This window comes from Glandiceps talaboti, chromosome 12 (genome assembly GCF_964340395.1).
Source record: "Glandiceps talaboti chromosome 12, keGlaTala1.1, whole genome shotgun sequence".
Taxonomy (NCBI): Eukaryota; Metazoa; Hemichordata; class Enteropneusta; family Spengelidae; genus Glandiceps; species Glandiceps talaboti.
In genome coordinates this window covers 21,342,795-21,363,697 of record NC_135560.1, presented here as the reverse complement: position 1 = coordinate 21,363,697, position 20,903 = coordinate 21,342,795, and the positions used below count along the sequence as shown (strand labels likewise).

Genomic DNA, 20,903 nt, shown 5'->3' with positions numbered 1-20,903 from the left:
AGACATCAGATCGATGATGGTAAGTATTAGGTATTCACGCACTGTCTAGTAAATCTATAGAATGTCCGGTTGATTGACCGGTTCAAGTCAATAAGAGAATCTCTGTAAAAGGATTTCAGAATACATCTCCCAGTTTGTTATCATATTGACTGACTGACTGACTGACTGACTGACTGACTGACTGACTGATTGACTGACTGATTGACTGATTGACTGACTGACTGACTGACTGACTGACTGACTGATTGACTGATTGACTGACTGACTGACTGACTGACTGATTTACTGACTGACTGACTGACTGACTGACTGACTGATTTACTGACTGACTGACTGACTGACTGACTGACCGACCGACCGACCGACCGACCGACTGATTGATTGATTGATTGATTGATTGATTGATTGATTGATTGATTGATTGATTGATTGATTGATTGATTGATTGGCGGATTGCTTGACTGATTGGTGGATTGATGGATTGATTGCGTAAGTGACAGACAGACAGACAGACAGTCAGACAGACAGACAGACAGACAGACAGACAGACAGACAGACAGACAGACAGACAGACAGACAGACAGACAGACAGACAGACAGACAAAAACAGGCAATTATTCCAAGATATCGTTTAACAAACCGACGATTTTACTCACTTGAGACAAACAACAACTGTTATTCATCGTTACCAGATATAATATTACCCATCGTTGGCCAGTTTCGTTTTTCAATCTCGGTTATACCGATCTACATAGTGTCCATATCAATGAGGATTGGGTATTTATTTTGGTTATGAAACATTTTATAATGGCTTCCTACTTGAAAAATCATCAACATGAAACAACAAGATTAATATCAAGTCCTTGTTTGTAATTCAATAAATTGTAAAAGATTAATAAAATGTGTAAAATGTATGTATTGTACATACAATAACAGACTTTTTTTTACACATTGTTTATGTTTTTAAATTTATTGAAATACTGACAAGACTTGGTCAATAATGTTGTTTCACATTCATTTTTCAAATAGGAAGTTGTGATAAAATTGGTTTATGAATTAAAAATCCAAAATATACACCCAATGCTCATCCATATGGCCACTTTGGGTTTACACAAACATGAGAATAACAAACGTTGTTTGTTCAGCTGAATCACTGGGCGGATACATATGGTTCAGAAAGTGGGACCGTAAAGGTATAACTTGAATAGAATGCATTGATACAGTATCAATCAAAGTATTAGGGACAGCCGTTAGCCAACAATCAAGTCATCCCAACTAGACGTCACGCGTCAACTAGACGTGTTATTTTACTCCTTTCACATGTTATCGGCCAAACATGTCTATTTATCATATCTCGGGACACACGTGTCTGTGGTTCCTCACTTTTATAATTAATCATACAAAGGCTTATTGTATTTTGTGTATAAAGACTCTCCGAGAGAAAATTTAAACAAACGACGAGTTAAAGTCGTCTGTCTGTCTGTCTGTCTGTCTGTCTGTGTCTGTCCATGATCCACAGAGTCCAAACCAAGCGCGCCCTCAATTGTTAACCTTACCGTGACCCGGGACAGCTGATTCCAGTGTGGTAACATGTAACATGTAACTGGGCCCGACTTTGCACCTTGCCCTGAGTACAAGGTACAAAGAGCGAAAGGCAAAGGGTCTCATGATAAACCTTTGACAACACCTCTGAATATATTCCCACACATCACCATGTCGTTGATTCTATCAGGCGTAAAAGTGATCGAATTTGCCGGTCTAGCACCAGGACCCTTCGCCGGTATGGTGTTGGCAGACTATGGAGCAGATGTGGTACGAATCGATCGGGTACAGCCACATATGGCAAACTCCGCTTTAACACGGGGAAAACGGTCTATAATGCTGAATCTGAAAGACAGAGATGGTATCAAGGTAGCCAAGAAACTTTGTCAACACGCTGATGTGGTGATCGAACCATTTAGACCAGGTAAAAGACAATACAATGTATATAATTTGTACTTAAAATTATGATTAACTATAACAAACAGTCAAATATAGTTATCTTTTCTACTGTAAATAAAACTTTAGAACTTAAAGTAAAAAATGTTCCCTGGGTTTGCTTAGTTTGTCTCTTAATGTCTTGCAATAATCATCAAAAATTGAGAAGTGCCTTCGTGATACAACATCAAGAGTTGGATGACAGATAACAAGCTGCAACTCAGCGATGAAAAAACAGAAGTCCTAGCTGGTCATACATTCCAAATTTGATAACAGTCCAAATCCTATCAGTGATATTCATATCAATTCGACAGTCATCATGCCAGTCACATTCGCACGCAACATCGGAGTTACATTTGACAGCACCCTTCAACTTCGAAAACACATTGTTAGCACCTGCCAAAGTATCTACTTCAACATCAGACGTATCGGACAAATTCGACAGTTCCTGTCTACAGAAACCTGCCTCAAATTAATTCATTCTATTCTTGCTGCCAAACTAGACTACTGTAATTCCCTATTGTATGGCTTACCAACTGCACAACTCAGTCTGTTACAGAGAGCCCAGAATAGTGCCGCTCGACTCATCACCTGCACCAAGAAGCATGATCAAATCACACCAATACTACAACAACTACACTGGCTTCCAGTCACTTACAGAATACAATTCAAAATCCTGCTGATCACATATAAAGCGCTACATGGAAAGACCCCACATTACATCTCCGACCTCATTCAGCAAAGTAACCCAGGCAGATCACTCCGTTCAAGCAACAAACAACTACTCCACATACCCAAGACCAGACTCAAATCATATGGAGACCGATCATTCTCACACTCATCTCCCACATTATGGAATCATCCCCCCTCCCCCCTTGACATTCACACAGCACCTACTGTTAACTTGATATCTTCAAAGCCAAACTCAAAACTTATCTATTCCAAAGAGCATTCATGTGAACTGGGAGCACCATTGGGCATCTTTTGATGGATATCAGGCACTTTATAAATTTGTGTTTATTATTATTATTATTAAAAGTTGCATGTTTTTGTTTTTTGCATAAATTAATGTCTTCTTCACTTGCCGACACGATTTCTCTCTGTTCCTTGACTTCTTTTATTAACCGGAGTCTTCTTTAGAAGTGCACTGACACGCTTAAAACACAGGTCTGTAATACAAATTCAGGCTAAAATTATTCTATTTCCAAAATTTTGTTTACTTTCACTCACTATTATAAGTACAGTGGCATTTTAAAGTTGTCAGCCAAAGACAACCCAAAGTAGAAATGATGGAACAACCTAAGCTAGCTCCTCTCTCAGTGGTCAAGTTGAGATTTCAGCTGATTATACCTATTTTTAAAATTATAGATCCATGTTTTTACAAGAGTGTCAGATAACTTTAACTCAGAATTACTGGTAGATATTTCAATGACCAAACCTAGACGTTCAGTAGTTCACCTTACATTTACTGTCAATAGTGTCATTAAATTAGAAGTATATTTTTGTTAAAGGTGTGATGGAAAAACTTGGATTAGGACCAGATGAATTAGTAAAGATTAATCCTAGGCTTATCTATGCAAGGATGACTGGATTTGGACAGTCTGGAAGGTACTCACAAATGGCAGGACATGACATCAATTATCTAGGCTTGACAGGTTGGTATTACAGTGTTGTCTGTCTGTCTGTCTGTCTGTCTGTCTGTCTGTCTGTCTGTCTGTCTGTCTGTCTGTCTGTCTGTCTGTCTGTCTGTCTGTCTGCCTGTCTGTCTGACTGTGTCTGTCTGTCTGTCTGTGTCTGTCTGTCTGTCTGTCTGTCTGTCTGTCTCTGTTTGTTTGTTGTTTGTTTGTCTGTCTGTCTGTCTGTCTGTCTGTCTGTCTGTCTGTCTGTCTGTCTGTCTGTCTCTGTCTGTCTGTCTGTCTGTCTGTCCACCCATTCATCCACCTGTGTATGTATAAATGACATAATATTTTATGTAATTTAATGATATCTAATGTTGGTTTCAATGTGAGCACATAACCATTGACTTGTTCTGTTAGGTCTTTTATCCAGACTGGGAAGACATGATGGAAAGCCAACACCTCCATTGAATCTTATGGCTGACTTTGCTGGTGGTGGATTGATGTGTGCTATGGGTGTAATACTAGCACTACTAGAAAGGACTAAAAGTGGTCTTGGCCAGGTTATTGATGCAAACATGGTAGGTACTAAAGTGCATGGATTGGTACATATGATATGAGCATAAAGAGTGACATGTTAAACAGTGGTGTCAATGGACAGAAGCAATGGTGTCTATAAACAGATTGATTGCTATGGGTACAGATATGTAGTTGTTGGCAAATAAACAGTGGTAGGTACAGGCATAGACAACTTGCTATGGGTACAGATATGTAATTATTGGCAAATAAACAGTGGTGGCTATAAACAGGTTGATTGCTATGGGTACAGAGATGTAGTTGTTGGCAAATATACAGTGGTAGGTACAGGCATAGACAACTTGCTATGGGTACAGATATGTAATTATTGGCAAATAAACAGTGGTGGCTGTAGACAGATTGATTGCCATGGTACAGATATATAGTTATTGGCAAATAGACAATGGTGGCTATAGACAGATTGATTGCCATGGTACAGATATGTAATTATTGGCAAATAAACAGTGGTGGCTGTAGACAGATTGATTGCTATGGGTACAGAGATGTAGTTGTTGGCAAATATACAGTGGTAGGTACAAGCATAGACAACTTGATATGGGTACAGATATGTAATTATTGGCAAATAAACAGTGGTGGCTATAGACAGATTGATTGCCATGGTACAGATATGTAATTATTGGCAAATAGACAATGGTGGCTATAGACAGATTGATTGCCATGGTACAGATATGTAATTATTGGCAAATAAACAGTGGTGGCTGTAGACAGATTGATTGCCATGGGTACAGATATGTAGTTGTTGGCAAATATACAGTGGTAGGTACAGGCATAGACAACTTGCTATGGGTACAGATATGTAATTATTGGCAAATAAACAGTGGTGGCTATAGACAGATTGATTGCTGTGGGTACAGATGTGTAATTATTGGCAAATAAACAGTGCTAGCTATAGACAGACCAATTGCTATAAAATCAGGCAGGTATAAACTTATGGATATATAATACAAAATGTAATAGAGACAAGTATATACAGTAAGTCAAGCTATGAATAATTAGTAGATGTAATCTTATAGTGTTTTTGAATCGTAAAATGACACCGCATGTTGTAGGTTTATTTTACTGATAAACCAGATGTTAGCTATTTATATCCATATCAACATGGTATACAACCAGTATCTTTGCACAGTAGTTATATATACATATATAATAGTTGATTATATCCTTTGCTGTCAGATGACTGGTTATTGATGTATGGTGTACAACTATAAAATGTCATTTCCTTACCCTTGAATCATGGTTTTGAACTCAGAGTATATAATTTACTTATATTTTGGTTAGCTTACTCAGTCTTTGTTAGCGCTATGCAATTCAATGGCATAGAATTGTCAAGCGTAGAATTATCCATGGCGTAGAATTGTCAGGTGACTGCTCCTCCAACCTTGAAAACACCAAAGTTATTCCATGTTAGGATCACTTCATCAAACGTTGAGTGAAAGAAACCATTGAGATCAAACAGCAATGCTAGTTACATCACAGGGACGAGGGGATGGAAATACAGGTAGCAACAGCGCCCTCATGTGGTCATGACAAGTCTATGTCATTGACCTGGATACACTAACAGCTAAAGAAGGTTGAGTGAACACTTTGAGTTTGAGAAAAAAAGATACATGTATAATGTAGTTTGGATAATTCTTATCTGTTTTCTCCACCTGTACATAATTTATCTATTTCTTTGGTAGAGTAAATTTACTATTGTAGGATATTGTGTACACAAAGAAAAGTGTATTTTAAACACACAGATTAACACACCAATCAGTCAAGTTTTACCCAAACATATCCTATCAACATGCCAGGACACACACATACAAGCGCACACGCACGCACACTCACACACACACACACACACACACACACACACACACACACACACACACACACACACACACAAAAATGTACATACCCACGCAAGCATGCACACACAGATACAGATATATACACACACAGATGCACACATACACCTATGCACATACAAATATACACACAAACCTATATATTTACATACACACAACACACACACACACACACACACACACACACACACACACACACACACACACATAGATGTACACATATACACACACTCATCACACACTTTTTGTATGCCCTGACAAAGTCAAAGAAATGTTTTCCCTTTTTTGTGCAGGTTGATGGTGCTGCATATGTAGGGTCCTGGATCTTCCATACAAGAGATGCGCCATACATGTGGCCATCGGATGAGATGGGGAAGAATTTACTGGACACTGGAGCACCGTTCTATGACACCTACAGAACTAAAGATGATAGATTTATGGCAATAGGAGCATTAGAACCACAGTTTTATCAACGACTTATAAATGGTAAGTTAGTCATCAAATCTTTGTTGTGAGGCAGGTACTTGGTTTCCTAAATTTGTGATTAGAATGTATTACTCCCAAACCAGAGTGACTATAGAGTTTCAATTAGTCAGCACGATGTACTACCAAACCAGAGTGACTATAGAGTTTCAATTAGTCAGCACAATGTACTACCAAACCAGAGTGACTATAGAGTTTCAATTAATCAGCATGATGTACTACCAAACCAGAGTGACCATAGAGTTTCAATTAGTCAGCACGATGTACTACCAAACCAGAGTGACTATAGAGTTTTAATTAGTCAGCATGATGTACTACAAAACCAGAGTGACTATAGAATTGCAATTAGTCAGCACAATGTACTACCAAACCAGAGTGACTGTAGAGTTTCAATAAATCAGCATGATGTACTACAAAACCAGAGTGACTATAAAATTGCAATTAGTCAGCACAATGTACTACCAAACCAGAGTGACTGTAGAGTTTCAATAAATCAGCATGATGTACTACAAAACCAGAGTGACTATAGAGTTTCAGTTAGTCAGCACGATGTACTACTAAACCAGAGTGACTATAGAGTTTCAATTAATCAGCACGATGTTACTACCAAACCAGAGTGACTATAGAGTTTCAATTAGTCAGCACGATGTTACTACCAAACCAGAGTGACTATAGAGTTTCAATTAGTCAGCACGATGTTACTACCAAACCAGAGTGACTATAGAGTTTCAATTAGTCAGCATGATGTACTATCAATCTTTTGCAATGTATTGAGTTACAGACAAGGACTTGGTCTATGTTGTTTTATATGTATTTTTCAAAGTAGGATTGTTTTATAAATTAAAAATCCAAATTAAATACCCAATCTCATCCATATGGCCAACTTTAACTCTATCGGAAACAACTGAGAGAAGTATGGAATCAAATCGGTCTTGAATAATCAAGGGATTTAACAATGATATTCAACTGTGTTATCCACTGAAGCCATTTTATCCTTGAAGGCCTTATTAGTTATTAGAATGGTTATACATGTTTGTCATTAGCACCCCCCCCCCACCCCCCCGCACCCAGTTCCATGTACAAGAAGATAACGTGAATGAAAAAGAAAGATGAGGTTGTCCTTGTATAAATGTGAAAGCTGTTTTCAGTATCTATGTCGTATTTCCTATCTTACAGGTCTGGGTCTTGCAGATCAAGACCTTCCAGGACAAATTGATCTTGATCGGTGGCCAGAGATGAAAAAAAGATTCGCTGAAATTTTTAGAACTAAAACTCAATCTGAGTGGTGTGATGTATTTGATGGGACGGATGCCTGCGTTACCCCGGTTTTAACACTAGAGGGCGCTGCACAACACTCACACAATCAAGCCAGGAAGATGTTCCTCACCAATGAGGATGGTAATCCCGAACCAAGGCCTGCACCAGCATTGTTACGCACGCCAGGTGTCAATCATGTCAAACCTAACCCTCTGATTGGTCAACACACTGAAATTGTACTTAAGGAAGTTGGGTATAACCAATCAGAAATTGATGACTTAATTAAGAATGAAAGCATTGGATCTGAGAAAGTCAAGTCTTTGTTATAAATCTCTATACAGTGGAATATTGATTATCCATACCTAGTGAATGATCCAATATTTTTCTACATGCAGTTTTCTATAATTCAATCAATTATCAAGGAAAACAATGTTTTTTTGATTGTACTTGACAGTTTCTTAATATTAGCTACAGCACAAGGTTGTAGTGTTTTTAATGTTATATTTGTCACATGTGATCAACTATGTGGCTTGTGTCTGTAGGATGTAATTCTTGTGCTTTTATTTCACATTATTTCAATTTCTGTTCACCTTATCTTGAAAGTTTCCATTCTCATCGCAAACAGAGTGGTGAAGTCATGACCATTTCGAACATATTACCCATGACCAAGTCCAAGTTTATGATGTTGATAATGAAATGAAGGCTTGCATGGTAAACAAGATGTTGTAACTATGTATAAACCAAGGTGTACACAAAATACAGGATTTACGACACTGGTAATCAAGCCTTCAGTTTACTATGATAGACACAAACTAAATCTATTGTTCTTCAATGTGGTAGATTACACAAGTGTGTGATAGTGGTTCCTCTGTTGTGTGAATCTAATCACCCTGTGATCAACATAGTATAAATATTGTAAGTCCCAAAACAGCACTGCTAAACTTACTTTTCAGCTCTGCCTCCCTACTGGGACTATCATTACACCAATGTCCATTCAAAAGCTTATCACTGTTGTATCAACATGTTGCCACAGTAGTTTTAGTTACTACCAGAGTAATATTTTCAAGCCATTCAATCTGTGTCTGTATCATTGGTGTTCAAACTATCAGTCAAGATGGTGAAAATCGGCACTATTTTCTTAATTTGTTTTAATTAGCTTGCACAAGCATAATTATGATATTATCCAATATTGTTATTTTTAATTCTGCTGAGTAAAACATGATTGACATAAGGGCCTTGTTAATTCAAAGACTGGTAGTAACAAAGCCCATATTATGTCGTGACTAATCTCTGGAATAATATCTTTAAAGTGTCGTGACCTTACACAACAAGGAAAATCTGTACAGTGGGAAACAAGCATGGCGAGTCACAAGATTCAAAACAACTTAAAAGTACAGTGTTGGTTCACAGAATGATTCTGCAGTTACAAAGACAGATTACGAAGGACAACCTTAGAAACCAGAGGGATCAGAGCTGATTTGCTGGAAGTGCACAGCCGTTTCCATGGACATATTCTTGTTGATTCAGCTGTGTTTTTTCAAAGTATCTACTTCGAAAATATGAGGACACACTTTGAAATTATATGAGGACAGATCTAGATTGGATATACTGCAAATATTTTTTCAGTCAACATGTTGTTGACATTTGGAACAGTTTACCAGGAAGGGTTATTGCTACTACATTAATTAATCATTTGAAAGCTTCTGTTGATAACCACTGCAGAACAGTATTAGAGGGTCTTTAAAAGCCTCATTGACTTCCTCATGTTACATTGATATCCCAACAAACTAGTTCCACTACAGCTCTGTAACAGTCTAGTTGTGTAACAGGGCTGTAGACATTTAGTGGTGTACCCAATGTTAAATTCATAGTAAATTCACAGTAATTTCACATCTGACAGCCTAGTTGTGTAACAGGGCTGTAGACATTTAGTGGTGTACCCAATGTTAAATTCATAGTAAATTCACAGTAATTTCACATCTAACAGCCTAGTTCTGTAACAGGACTGTAGACATATACCCTATGTTAAATTCATAGTAAATTCACAGTTATTTCACATCTAAAAGTCATTCAAGAAGTGTTGAAGAATCACCTTCAGTGTGAGTCTGACTCTTAGCTGTTGTGTGATATTATGAAATGACCATTTTGTTGGTTTTAAAAATATAAAGGTGAACCTTTCTGATAACCCCATGGAACTTTATCTTTGGGCAAGACTTTGAGAAACATTTTCCTCATGAATTTCCCAGATTGCAAAATTTAAACCTTAGGAGCAAAATTCTGCTAAGATTTAGAAATTAGGAGCAAAGTCAAATAATATACACACAGACTTAACCAAAAATCAGTTATCATATGTTGTCAACATTCCTTGTCACAAATGTCATGTTTATCTGTTACATTTGTAAATCAAAATAATCATCAATGTTGTTGAATGACAATGTTCATATTCATGTAAATAAATAGATTCCCCATTATCATGATAATTGTGATTACACTACCATAAAACGTCATGTTTAAATAAAAAAATATGAGTGAGCTTCAAAATTTGTCTGTCAAATACAACTAAACTAAAATTCTCACCGTTTTAAATGCCACTAAATTTAAAATGTCACCTGCTGAATGTGTAGTCTGTAAGGTACGCCATGATGGGGCACCCTCACACATCAGTGAGAGGAGGCCGGTGAGGGTGGAACGGCACGACGTATCTTACAATCTACTGAATGTGTAGCCATGGCAACTATATGATAACAGATAAATCGGTACATGTACTATATTTTGATTGACAAGTAATTATAGAGCCAATATTTGGGATAAATGTGCAATATTGACAATTTGAAAGTATTGAAGTATCAACGTAGAAGATACAAATATAAATTTCAAAAAATAAAGGGATGTCCATACCTGTACATTCTGTGGACATGTCCTAAGATGTGTGTGTGTTTCTGCAAGTATCATTTTTACGGAATTGATTTGCAATATTCAAATATTTTGTGAAATGTTTTATATAATAACTATTTACAATGGTTAGTTTTTCAAGAGTTACATTAACTTGATTTGTTCTGTCCAGTAAGCTGAATTCATTGGTAATGAATTAAACTATTTATTAACTAAGGGTTTTAATTTTGGACTGTTTTTGAAGGCCACTGGTATAATCTTAAGATTAGTCTGAAAGATCCAGTCCTTAATTGGTCCGCTTACGTAACAACTCACATATTACATAAACGGAAGCAAGCAAGAAGTTCGCTCAGCACCAGACGTACAAGCCTTATAAAGTGCACTGAATGCTACCAATACTAGGGTTCCTCAGTACTTTGATTGTATTGCTCCAAACGTGACCCTTGAATACGTACATGACAACCAGTATTGCTTGTATTTCATCTATACAGATAATGGATCATTTAGGCTTCTATAACCTCTACTTCACAAAGAGGAACACCAACAATTTTTATATTTTGAATAGAAAAAATGTAAATTTGTCAAGATATTTTTTATATCTCATCTTACCTTTTGCCAAATTTTGAACTTGACATAAATTGTTATGTATAAAACTAATCTCCTGATTGTCTGTCTTGTTTGATCTTATCAGATCTTAAGTCTTGGTTACCCAGACTCTTCCAGCTGTGGAAGCTCTGCCTATGAGACCTCCCCAAGCAAAACTGGGTGGTCTCCTAGAAAAGCCCCAGCAGTGAGAATCTGGGTAACCTAGACTATCTGATCTTTAGCTAAGCTAATATCTTTAGAATATTACATTGCTACCATTACATTACAGGATGACTAGACAACTGGTAGATTATCAGTGTCACAATGTATTTCATAATATTCCTGTGTTGGATCAGAAAGAACTAACTTTAACAAATGACAATCGCACTTTTCAGTTTTAAACTCACCATGGTGTAGCATTGTCTTTTCTCTGAAAACATAGAAATCTTAGCAGCAGATGAGGATGCCCTCTATGGACCATGTAGAGAGAAGCTTTGTATCACATGATTGTACAATGTATTCATGGCAAACACAGATTACAAATGGTGAAGTAGTCATGGAATGATATAGATTTTTGAAACAGTAGGTATATGGGAAACAATCAATTTCTGTTAAAATGATTCCTGGGGGTTGATGTGGAGTAACAATTCCACCTTACTACTTTAGCCTACTAGTCTGAATGTCAACATGGTATCCAATCATCTCTAACCTCTCTAAAGAGATGAAGGGTCTGTCTACACAACACATGTTTTCTGTTCAAGGTCTGCCCATCACATGCTTTCTATTCAGGGTCTGTCTACACAACACATGTTTTCTGTTCAGGGTCTGCCCATCACATACTTTCTATTCAGGGTCTGTCTACACATCACATGCTTTCTGTTCAGGGTCTGTCTACACAACACATGCTTTCTATTCAAGTTCTGTCTACATGACACGCTTTCTGTTCAGGGTCTGTCTACATCACATGTTTTCTAATCAGGGTCTGTCTACACATCACATGCTTTCTGTTCAGGGTCTGTCTACACATCACATGCTTTCTATTCAGGGTCTGTCTACGTCACATGCTTTCTGTTCAGGGTGTGTGTTTTCCACATAAAATTGAATATGGTAAAACTGTAAGATTGTGGCCAGAGTTCTTGTTTTCTACAAATATATTGTATTATTAATCCTCTTTCTCCCTGGGGTGGGGGTGGGTACTTGTTTGTACACAGCCAAGTACAAGTTGAGAGAGAAAGAGGGTTATCTACAGATAACGTGTTTGTGTGTGTGCAGTGAATCACAATGTTGCACAATGAAAGTTTACAACTATATCTAACCTCCTAGTGATATTAGTGTTAATACACACAAACAAACAAACAAACACACACACACACACACATACATACTAACATACATCTGGGATCTAACAGAAAATATTGAACACTATGTGGACACAGAAGCTCAAATACTTCAGAGCAGTACTTTCATCAGCATTAGTTTTGTCATTGGTTACATTCAATATACCCTTTACGTCAGTTGTCTTTGCAGGGCTGTCCAAGGGACCTCCCAACTGTAACTGGAGTCCTGGACGATATTAATATCCATGGTTAATTAATATTCATAACATTAAATACATAGTAATGAAGAGAAACAAAGGGGTGCTATATATGACTTTCCACTCATTGTTTCAATGTCATTCTCTTCAGATGTGTTAACTTACATGTATTTTCTAAAAGGGGTGCTATATATGACTTTCTGCTCATTGTTTCAATGTGTCATTCTCCTCAGATGTGTTTAACTTGCATGTATTTTTTATGGCAGGTGTGATAATAGGGAACTTGCAAACCTGCCATGTTGAATGTTGCATCATGGGAAATGTGATAGTAAATACTAATCAATTAGTATCGTAAACAATGTTGATACACTGTAACCACAAATAATCAATTTATAGTTACTCTGACAATTGTGGAAGGTTTATTTTATCAGTAGCTGCAGATTAGGTATTACAATAACCACAAATAATCCCATAGTCCTTTGCATCTGAGCATGCTCAGTCTGGATTGCATGTTCCCTATTAGTATTTCTGTTATGCACTTAGTAAGTCAAAGAACATTAGAATGTTTTGTAGTGGACAGTTAGTTTTTTGTGCTATATTAGATGAATGCTGGACAGTTCCCTGTTGTCCCTTGTCACAGAGGTGTTCTAGTTCTAGTTGGTCATACTATCCATTAAGATTAACATCATTAGGTAAATTCAATTGTAAATCATGTTAGACTGAATGGTAGTATATTGTTGGTTACATTTTCTGAGTGGTGGCTGGTACTGATAAGCTTGAGGGGAAACTCTGCATTCCAAAATCAAAACATGTCACACATGAAATAAAATTTCAATCCCTTTATTCTGTCATATGAAAAATGTACAGAGTTTTGATAAAAAAAATGAAAACCTAACATGGTTACGTCAATCTTGTAGTTACTTACTAACCCTTACAGTGAAACAAACTGACAAATATCACAATCTAGTTTAGAAAGGAATGGAGGGGATATCGCTACAGGTCTTTGAAGTAAAGCTTTATCATCAGTTAGTTGTCTTGTATAAACCAAATTGTGCAGTTTTTATCTTTCAAGAAATAAGCATGAAAACACACAACATTTCTTGTTCTAACTCCTGAGTTAACAACAAACATTAAAAACTATTCTTTCCCTGTTATGTCAGTAAAACACAATGTACTGATCTCACCCACTGTTGAAATCATATGACGGCTTCACGAATACATTTGTATATTAATTTGTATATTATAGAAAGCATTTCCTGAATGAACTATGCAAAGTTTGAGCCTCATCTATTTGGTCCAAAGAAAGTGCACTTATCCAACATTTGGGGGAGGGGGAGGGGGGGGGGTGTTGCAATTTTTGTACATTGTATTGGAATTTTGGCAAAGAATTGTGAAAGCAGGTTACTTATGATACATAGTGATTTGGGTACCTATTACCATGAATGTGAAAAAAGGTCTTTGATAAAGTCAGTAATTTGTGAGTAATATAAGCATGCAGATACTAAGAAATGACTCTTTTAAATTGTTCTCATTACAAATTGTATTGGCAAACTGACTATATGGTAAAAGACTGATTTACAGTGAAGGTATTGGTTCCTTGATTCAATACTGGTAAGTTCTTGTTTTTTTATAACATCTCCATGTCAAACATTCAAAGAACTGGTAAGTGTCTTACAGACGATGAAGTCGTATTAAGATGTTTGAAACAGAAAGAGTTCATGTCTGGAGTAGATCTTATCCTTACAGTAGTAAAACAAGTCTTTTTTTTTCAACAACTACTTCTGAGTATAAAGAGAAAACTCTGGATACATATTCGGCTAAATTGTTGATAACATTATGAATGTATGATTCAGGTGATGAGATTCAATGGTCTTCTTCCAAAGTACTTCCCTTCTAGTAATTTAGAACAACTTCCCTGAATGTTGCCGAACACTGCAAAATAAACACAAACTGTGTTATTCACAAATACATTGTTTTGCACATACACTAGGAAACATTTGGAACAATACACCCATTGATTTGGATGACAACTAGGCATGAGATAACTGTTTGTACAACTTTTCATAATTTAACGCTGCAATTCTGGGATAAAGTGAATGGAAAATATAAACAACATAATTGGTCAATGTAATCACAGGGAATATGGTAATGAGATTTATACTAATATCTTGCCAAATAAATAATTGTTTTTATACTCGGATGAGTATTGAGCAATAAGAGGGCCACATTTATAGTAAGCCTCAGAGAGATAACTCAAATAATTACAGATTGTAACTACACTCCGACACTGACACATTGTTAACTATTTCAAGACACATGTTAAAATCAACACATCTCATAACACTGCATTTACAAAAGAGAACCTAGAATCTCAACCGTTGCTAGCTTCACACACAGTAATGGACGACTGTGATTTTTTGTTTGTAATTATCAACAACAACAAAATCACTAGTCTTCCATACTGTGAATGACATTCAATTACTATGGTAACCAAGAGCCTAGCTGTAACCCAAATCATTGACTAGTAGTGCTCTGTGTTCTCCACAGACAACATATCGATTGTGTCTCCTATGCCTTCTACACTGTCTTACTAATATGGAATGCCACCATACATACTTTCCACTACGCAGTCTCTTTCAAAAATGATTACACTTTTACAGTCAACTCAGTTTGGATCAATATCATGCAGGAAACAATTAAGCCTGTAGTCTATAGCTGGGCTTTGTGTGGCAATAACAGAAGCAGCAAGGCATGGGGGCAAAGGAGAGACTTAGAAATGATGATAATAAGTCGAGAGGACACATGGGGATTTGTCAAAGTAAATTCTATAAATCCCTATTTGCTGACTAAATGTCAGCTTAGTACTGTAAGCCTTTATTATCAAGCATGGCCCTCCAACGGAGATTCGCCTAAAACATGGAAGTCCTGGTTTTTACTACCCAGTGAGAAGATGAAAGTGATGAAAAAGACATAATTATCAAACATATCATTGAGAGTGTGGTAACCCTACAGAACCTTCCACTTTTCATAAAACCTACACAATATCATAACCCTCAACTACTTCAACATATTGCTTGAGCTAACCAGGAAATGTTTACCAAGAAAGTGTATCAGCCAGACACTATATCAATTTCATCTACCTTTCTGTATAACTGACAACTCTATACACATTGTGATTGGACAAGCAGCACATATATCTGTCCCATTCTCTGATTGAAAAATCTGCACACTCTCTGATTGGATAAGCAGCATATAATCCCAACTACACTGTCTCAACTACAACAGTTCCTAAACAGTTGCTCTGAAATTAGACATGATGTTGAGCACTATCAGATCTTTATATTTTAAAAAAATAAGAAACATTTGCACACTACTACTTCCCGTTATCTTGGTTTTGACTTGAACAAAGGAGTTGAACTTCCTTTCCTAAACACAATCTTGTATGTACCATATTGCATGTATTTAAACTACACATCCTGTAACCATACTTCACACACATACCAATCTTGACACATATTACACCAATTTAGTGCATTGGATATGAAAATTAGAGGGATTGCACAAACTTCAGCAAGACTGAGGACACAGATACTAACCTGTGTTGTAAAAGATACTGGGCATTCTGGATTTGTTCACCAGAACCAGCAATAGTAATAATACGATCATTTGATCCAGGTAGTGGCTCATCTATCTTGATTTTAGCTCCCGAGTCATTACGGATTGTACGGATACGAGATCCACCTCTGCCAATGATGGAACCAGCCAGCTAGAATCAGAAAACAACAACAACAAAATAATTAGGATATGGCATGGTGTAAACATAACAGACTTCAGCCATGTTGGTAGGAAAATAATCAAGCCTATAATATAATGTATTAGTTTACTTAACTTGGTTGGAACAGACATGGCATGTGACTTATTTTGGAAAGTATCTCCTGACATAAGACAACACTATGGAGTTTATAGCAGGATATTAGATCAGTGCAACTACAGCTACATATATTGTACTTTGTTGTTTTTGACTTTGCCAGGACTTGAAGGCACACGAATAGTTTGTGATAATGCAAGCTACTAGGCTCAAAAGGTGATTAACAAACATTATTTTTGATGTTTTAGTCTATGTCACAAAAGACTTTCCTCTGGAATCTGAAATAGATTTTAGTGTAAGACATGTTTTGGCAAGTAGCGGCTAAGAAAGAGACAGCGAAATGAAGACAGTAAACTTGATAAACGTACATCTTTTGGGATGGTGACCTGTGTTGAGTTCTGCTGGCTTGCACCACCATACTGATCTACTCCACCTGTAAAATAAATAACACATCAACATTATGACAAAATGTAATTCAAATCTACTCTAGTTCAGCCAATCATGCATGAATATTTGGTTTTCCCTAATCTCTTACTATGTGGTGACTCACAAAAAACTTTTCATCATTTGATCCACAGCAAAAAATATTGTTATTGGAGGACACATACATGTTCCACTCTCACTCTAATAGTAAGATAAGTCACAATTTATCTATTAAGGCAAACATTGGGACACTCTGGATAATTTGAGCACTGTTTGAAATATTACCAACACCATAATTTATAAAAACACTTACCATCATCATAGCTTTGAGAGTCAGAAAAGTTTGAACCACCAACCTAAGTGAAAGTACACAGAATTTGTGGAGTAAGTCAGACAGTCAATACAAAAACAAATGTTAAAATGATTGATCAGTTTGGTGAAGGCAAACCAAATTTATCAAGTCTGTTCTTTGAAGAATTGCATTGTTCAATTTCTTTAACTCTAGTAAGAGACACTGCACTGGGTTGTTAGGATACACCTTTTCATAATATGATGACATCAAAATAGGAGATTATATGTCATGGAAAATCTTGTCTTTTAAATCATGACATCTTTTTTGTTTTGATAGGCTAAAAAGATTTGTAAAAGAAACTCACAGGGTCTTGTGCAAAGTTCTGGCTGCTGCTGTACCCTTGTGAATCACTGTAGTCATCTCTGAAACAAACAATATTAATGACATACATGAAATTCAGAAGACTCAGTCAAGATATAGAGAATTCTTATACACACTTTACTGAAGAACAAATGCACAACTAAATAATAATCTTTGGTGTGGCAGCACACATGGTTACGAGTTGACGGAAAGTAACGTGATGGTTAACAAGATTGCAGACAGTTTCATTGTGATGGTTAACAAGATTGTGGACAGTTTCATTGTGATGGTTGACAAGATTGTGGACAGTTTCATTGTGATGGTTGACAAGATTGTGGACAGTTTCATTGATGGTTAACAAGATTGCGGACAGTTTCATTGTGATGGTTAACAAGATTGCAGACAGTTTCATTGTGATGGTTATTATGATTGTGGACAGTTTCTTTGTGATGGTTAACAAGATTGTGGACAGTTTCATTGTGATGGTTAACAAACTTGGGAACAGTTTCATTCATTGTGATGATTAACAAACTTGGGGACAGTTTCATTGTGATGATTAACAAACTTGGGGACAGTTTCATTGATGGTTAACAAGATCACTTTCATATGTAAACCTGTCCTGTTAATTGGTCTTGAGACCACGGTTGAAACAATTGGGACAAGACAAAATTGCACAAACTACTAATAGTGATTTATACATGTCTTAGAATAATAAATATATTATCCAAGTATAACATTTCTATAGTTCAACTTGCCATCAATATAGTATATCAGACAAAGTGTTTACTAATATTTACACTGTCACTGTGACAATATTGTATATGATACAAATGTAAGCATCAAGTAGAGTGGCTTCTCTCATTGCAATCCATTCATTTCCACACTTACACTTTCTTATCTACTACCTACCTGTATGAGAAGGATCCACCGCCGCCGCCACCTCCACCCATACGACCACCTCCGCGACGTCCTCCGCCACCTCCACTACCGCCACCACCAAGGCTTCCTCCACGTCCAAGACGGGCACCGAATAAACCCCCAAGTCTTTGCATACCACCTCCACTGCCGCCGCCGCCGCCGCCACCACCACCACCACCTCCTCTATGACCTCTTAGTTGAAATCCACTCCGTTGTTGGTGTTGTCTCATGCCACCTCCTCTATGGCCACCTCTACCCCCCATTGGTGGTGGCATATGACCATGACCACCCCGACGACCACGTCCACCGCCACGACCACCACCACGACCTCCATGACCACCATACTCCTCACACAGATGACTATAGCCACCATATTCATAATCATCATGGCAGTATGGGTCATATGACTGTGATGGTCCTTTGATTGGGGTCTGTAATAGAACACAAAGGAGTAGTGCATCAACTCAACAGATATATGATCATTTAAGATAAAGTACAGTGTACAATGAACCATGTAAACATCAACCCAACATACAGCTAATATATACTCATCATAAAATGCATTTCAAATACCCCAACAAGGGAAAGTAGACAATCTTAAGACTTTTGAATCTTGCTCCCTCACAGAAATGGATATTTACAAGTCCCATGATGCTCTGCAATTGGCAACAAGCCAAGAAACAATGCTTGACTGACTTGTACTTTTCTGTGGTAGGGTGATTCCATTCCATTCCATGGGGAAGACATGATCAACAATGTTTGCCAAAGCATTACACAAATCCAGCCACAGAAAATAATTTACAATGGAAAATTCTCTGTGAACAGCTAGTTAGTTCAACACAATGGGAGACTATAACATAAATTTATGCTTGGGCAGTAGGGTTGATTTGTGTGGGCAGTGAACGCGAGACACTCAAGTGAGCTAACAATTTACTTACCTGATGTAGAACATTTACTATACTGTTGACACATTCCACCACAACTTCAGGTTTACCTGAAATCTGTACAACTCTTTCTGTAGAATTAGGACAGCAGTCTGAATAAACCTTTATTGTGGCTCCAGTTTTCTGATGGGGAAAAAAAAGTTGACATGGGTAAAATTCAACATCTAAGACAGCAATGTAAAACACCTACAGCTAGTATGTGTATACAGTTTTTATCGGAACCCCCTCCCCCCTTTTCTTCTAAATCATATTTCTGACCATGTATATAATCACAAACAAAAAAAAAACTGAGAGGAGACAGTTTACAGCTGACAAATAATCGGACATCTCCTGGGTATACTAAATCTTTGAAAGCTGAGACATCCAAAAACTCTCCACAGTCATACACCACTATTCCACTGATGTAGTTGATAAATGAATACAATATCACAACCTCTTGTCATACTGAGCATTGTGGGGAAGACAAACTACTAGCCTCTATAAACAAGGAGATTTGGAAATTGTAAACTAATGAAATAAACAAGATATTACACTAATCCCAGCATTAACACAGACATGTGTTAATGCACACAAAACCATGACACCTGACATTGTTGCTACTGGTAAATGTTACAAACCTCTACACCTTCTTTGGGCTGATAAAAAACATTATACCAAACTTGACTTGTTGTTATTAATTCTTTGGTGTCACATATCCTTATCTTGTGACTTTCCAAGCTCTGTGCCCACTTACAACAACATTGGTAAATTGAAATGTGCAATTCAACCATTATCCGAGAAGATTAAATATTTCATAAGATAGGAAAGGGACTAAAGGCGGAAGACTTTCAGACAAACTGTCAGGTTGAGCAATTTTGATTATCTATTTTCAAGGACTATTTCTACAAAACAAACTGAATCTGAAATTCGTCCATGCCCTATGTCAGTATGTGCAGTGTCACATGACATTGTTCTCATCAATGTGCCCGCTAAGCCAATTCAACGTGCCATTGATGCACATCATTTCTAGTGACGCACCAAAATTTTGTGTTCTATGTGGTGACTCACAAGAAATGACATTTTTTATCATTTTGACTCACATCAACAAAATCAGACTATCATAAGAGAGCACACTGGTTCTCATGCATGTAGATTTACATAATGACATACATGTAACATGTATGATGGTACTCAAGTTAACATAGGATTGTACATATGCCAATACACGGTAGTATAATACAGTGACACACTTGCACACATATACGATGCACACACACACACACACACACACACACACACACACACACACACACACACACACGTGTACA

At 37.0% G+C, this 20,903-nt stretch overlaps 2 protein-coding genes across 2 annotated transcripts in view; one reads left to right on the top strand and one right to left on the bottom strand.

The window, feature by feature from the left end:
* Window positions 1-1,676: 1,676 nt before the first annotated feature.
* On the top strand, window positions 1,677-8,109 carry LOC144443760 (alpha-methylacyl-CoA racemase-like). Its single transcript, XM_078133303.1, has 5 exons — window positions 1,677-1,966; window positions 3,489-3,632; window positions 4,014-4,174; window positions 6,334-6,526; window positions 7,700-8,109. The coding sequence occupies exons 1-5, from the start codon at window positions 1,714-1,716 to the stop codon at window positions 8,107-8,109; spliced, it is 1,161 nt and encodes a 386-aa protein (XP_077989429.1). The 5' UTR covers window positions 1,677-1,713.
* Window positions 8,110-13,615: 5,506 nt separating this feature from the next.
* The window catches only part of LOC144443438 (heterogeneous nuclear ribonucleoprotein K-like), a 63,280-nt gene continuing 55,992 nt past the window's right edge, over window positions 13,616-20,903 (bottom strand). The window contains exons 8-14 of the mRNA XM_078132914.1: window positions 19,591-19,719; window positions 18,644-19,083; window positions 17,739-17,796; window positions 17,396-17,438; window positions 17,028-17,092; window positions 16,388-16,557; window positions 13,616-14,723 (exon numbers count right to left, since the gene is read on the bottom strand). Of these exons, the coding sequence (XP_077989040.1) occupies window positions 14,693-14,723; window positions 16,388-16,557; window positions 17,028-17,092; window positions 17,396-17,438; window positions 17,739-17,796; window positions 18,644-19,083; window positions 19,591-19,719 (936 nt within the window). The 3' untranslated portion in view covers window positions 13,616-14,692. The remainder of the gene's footprint in view (window positions 14,724-16,387; window positions 16,558-17,027; window positions 17,093-17,395; window positions 17,439-17,738; window positions 17,797-18,643; window positions 19,084-19,590; window positions 19,720-20,903) is intronic.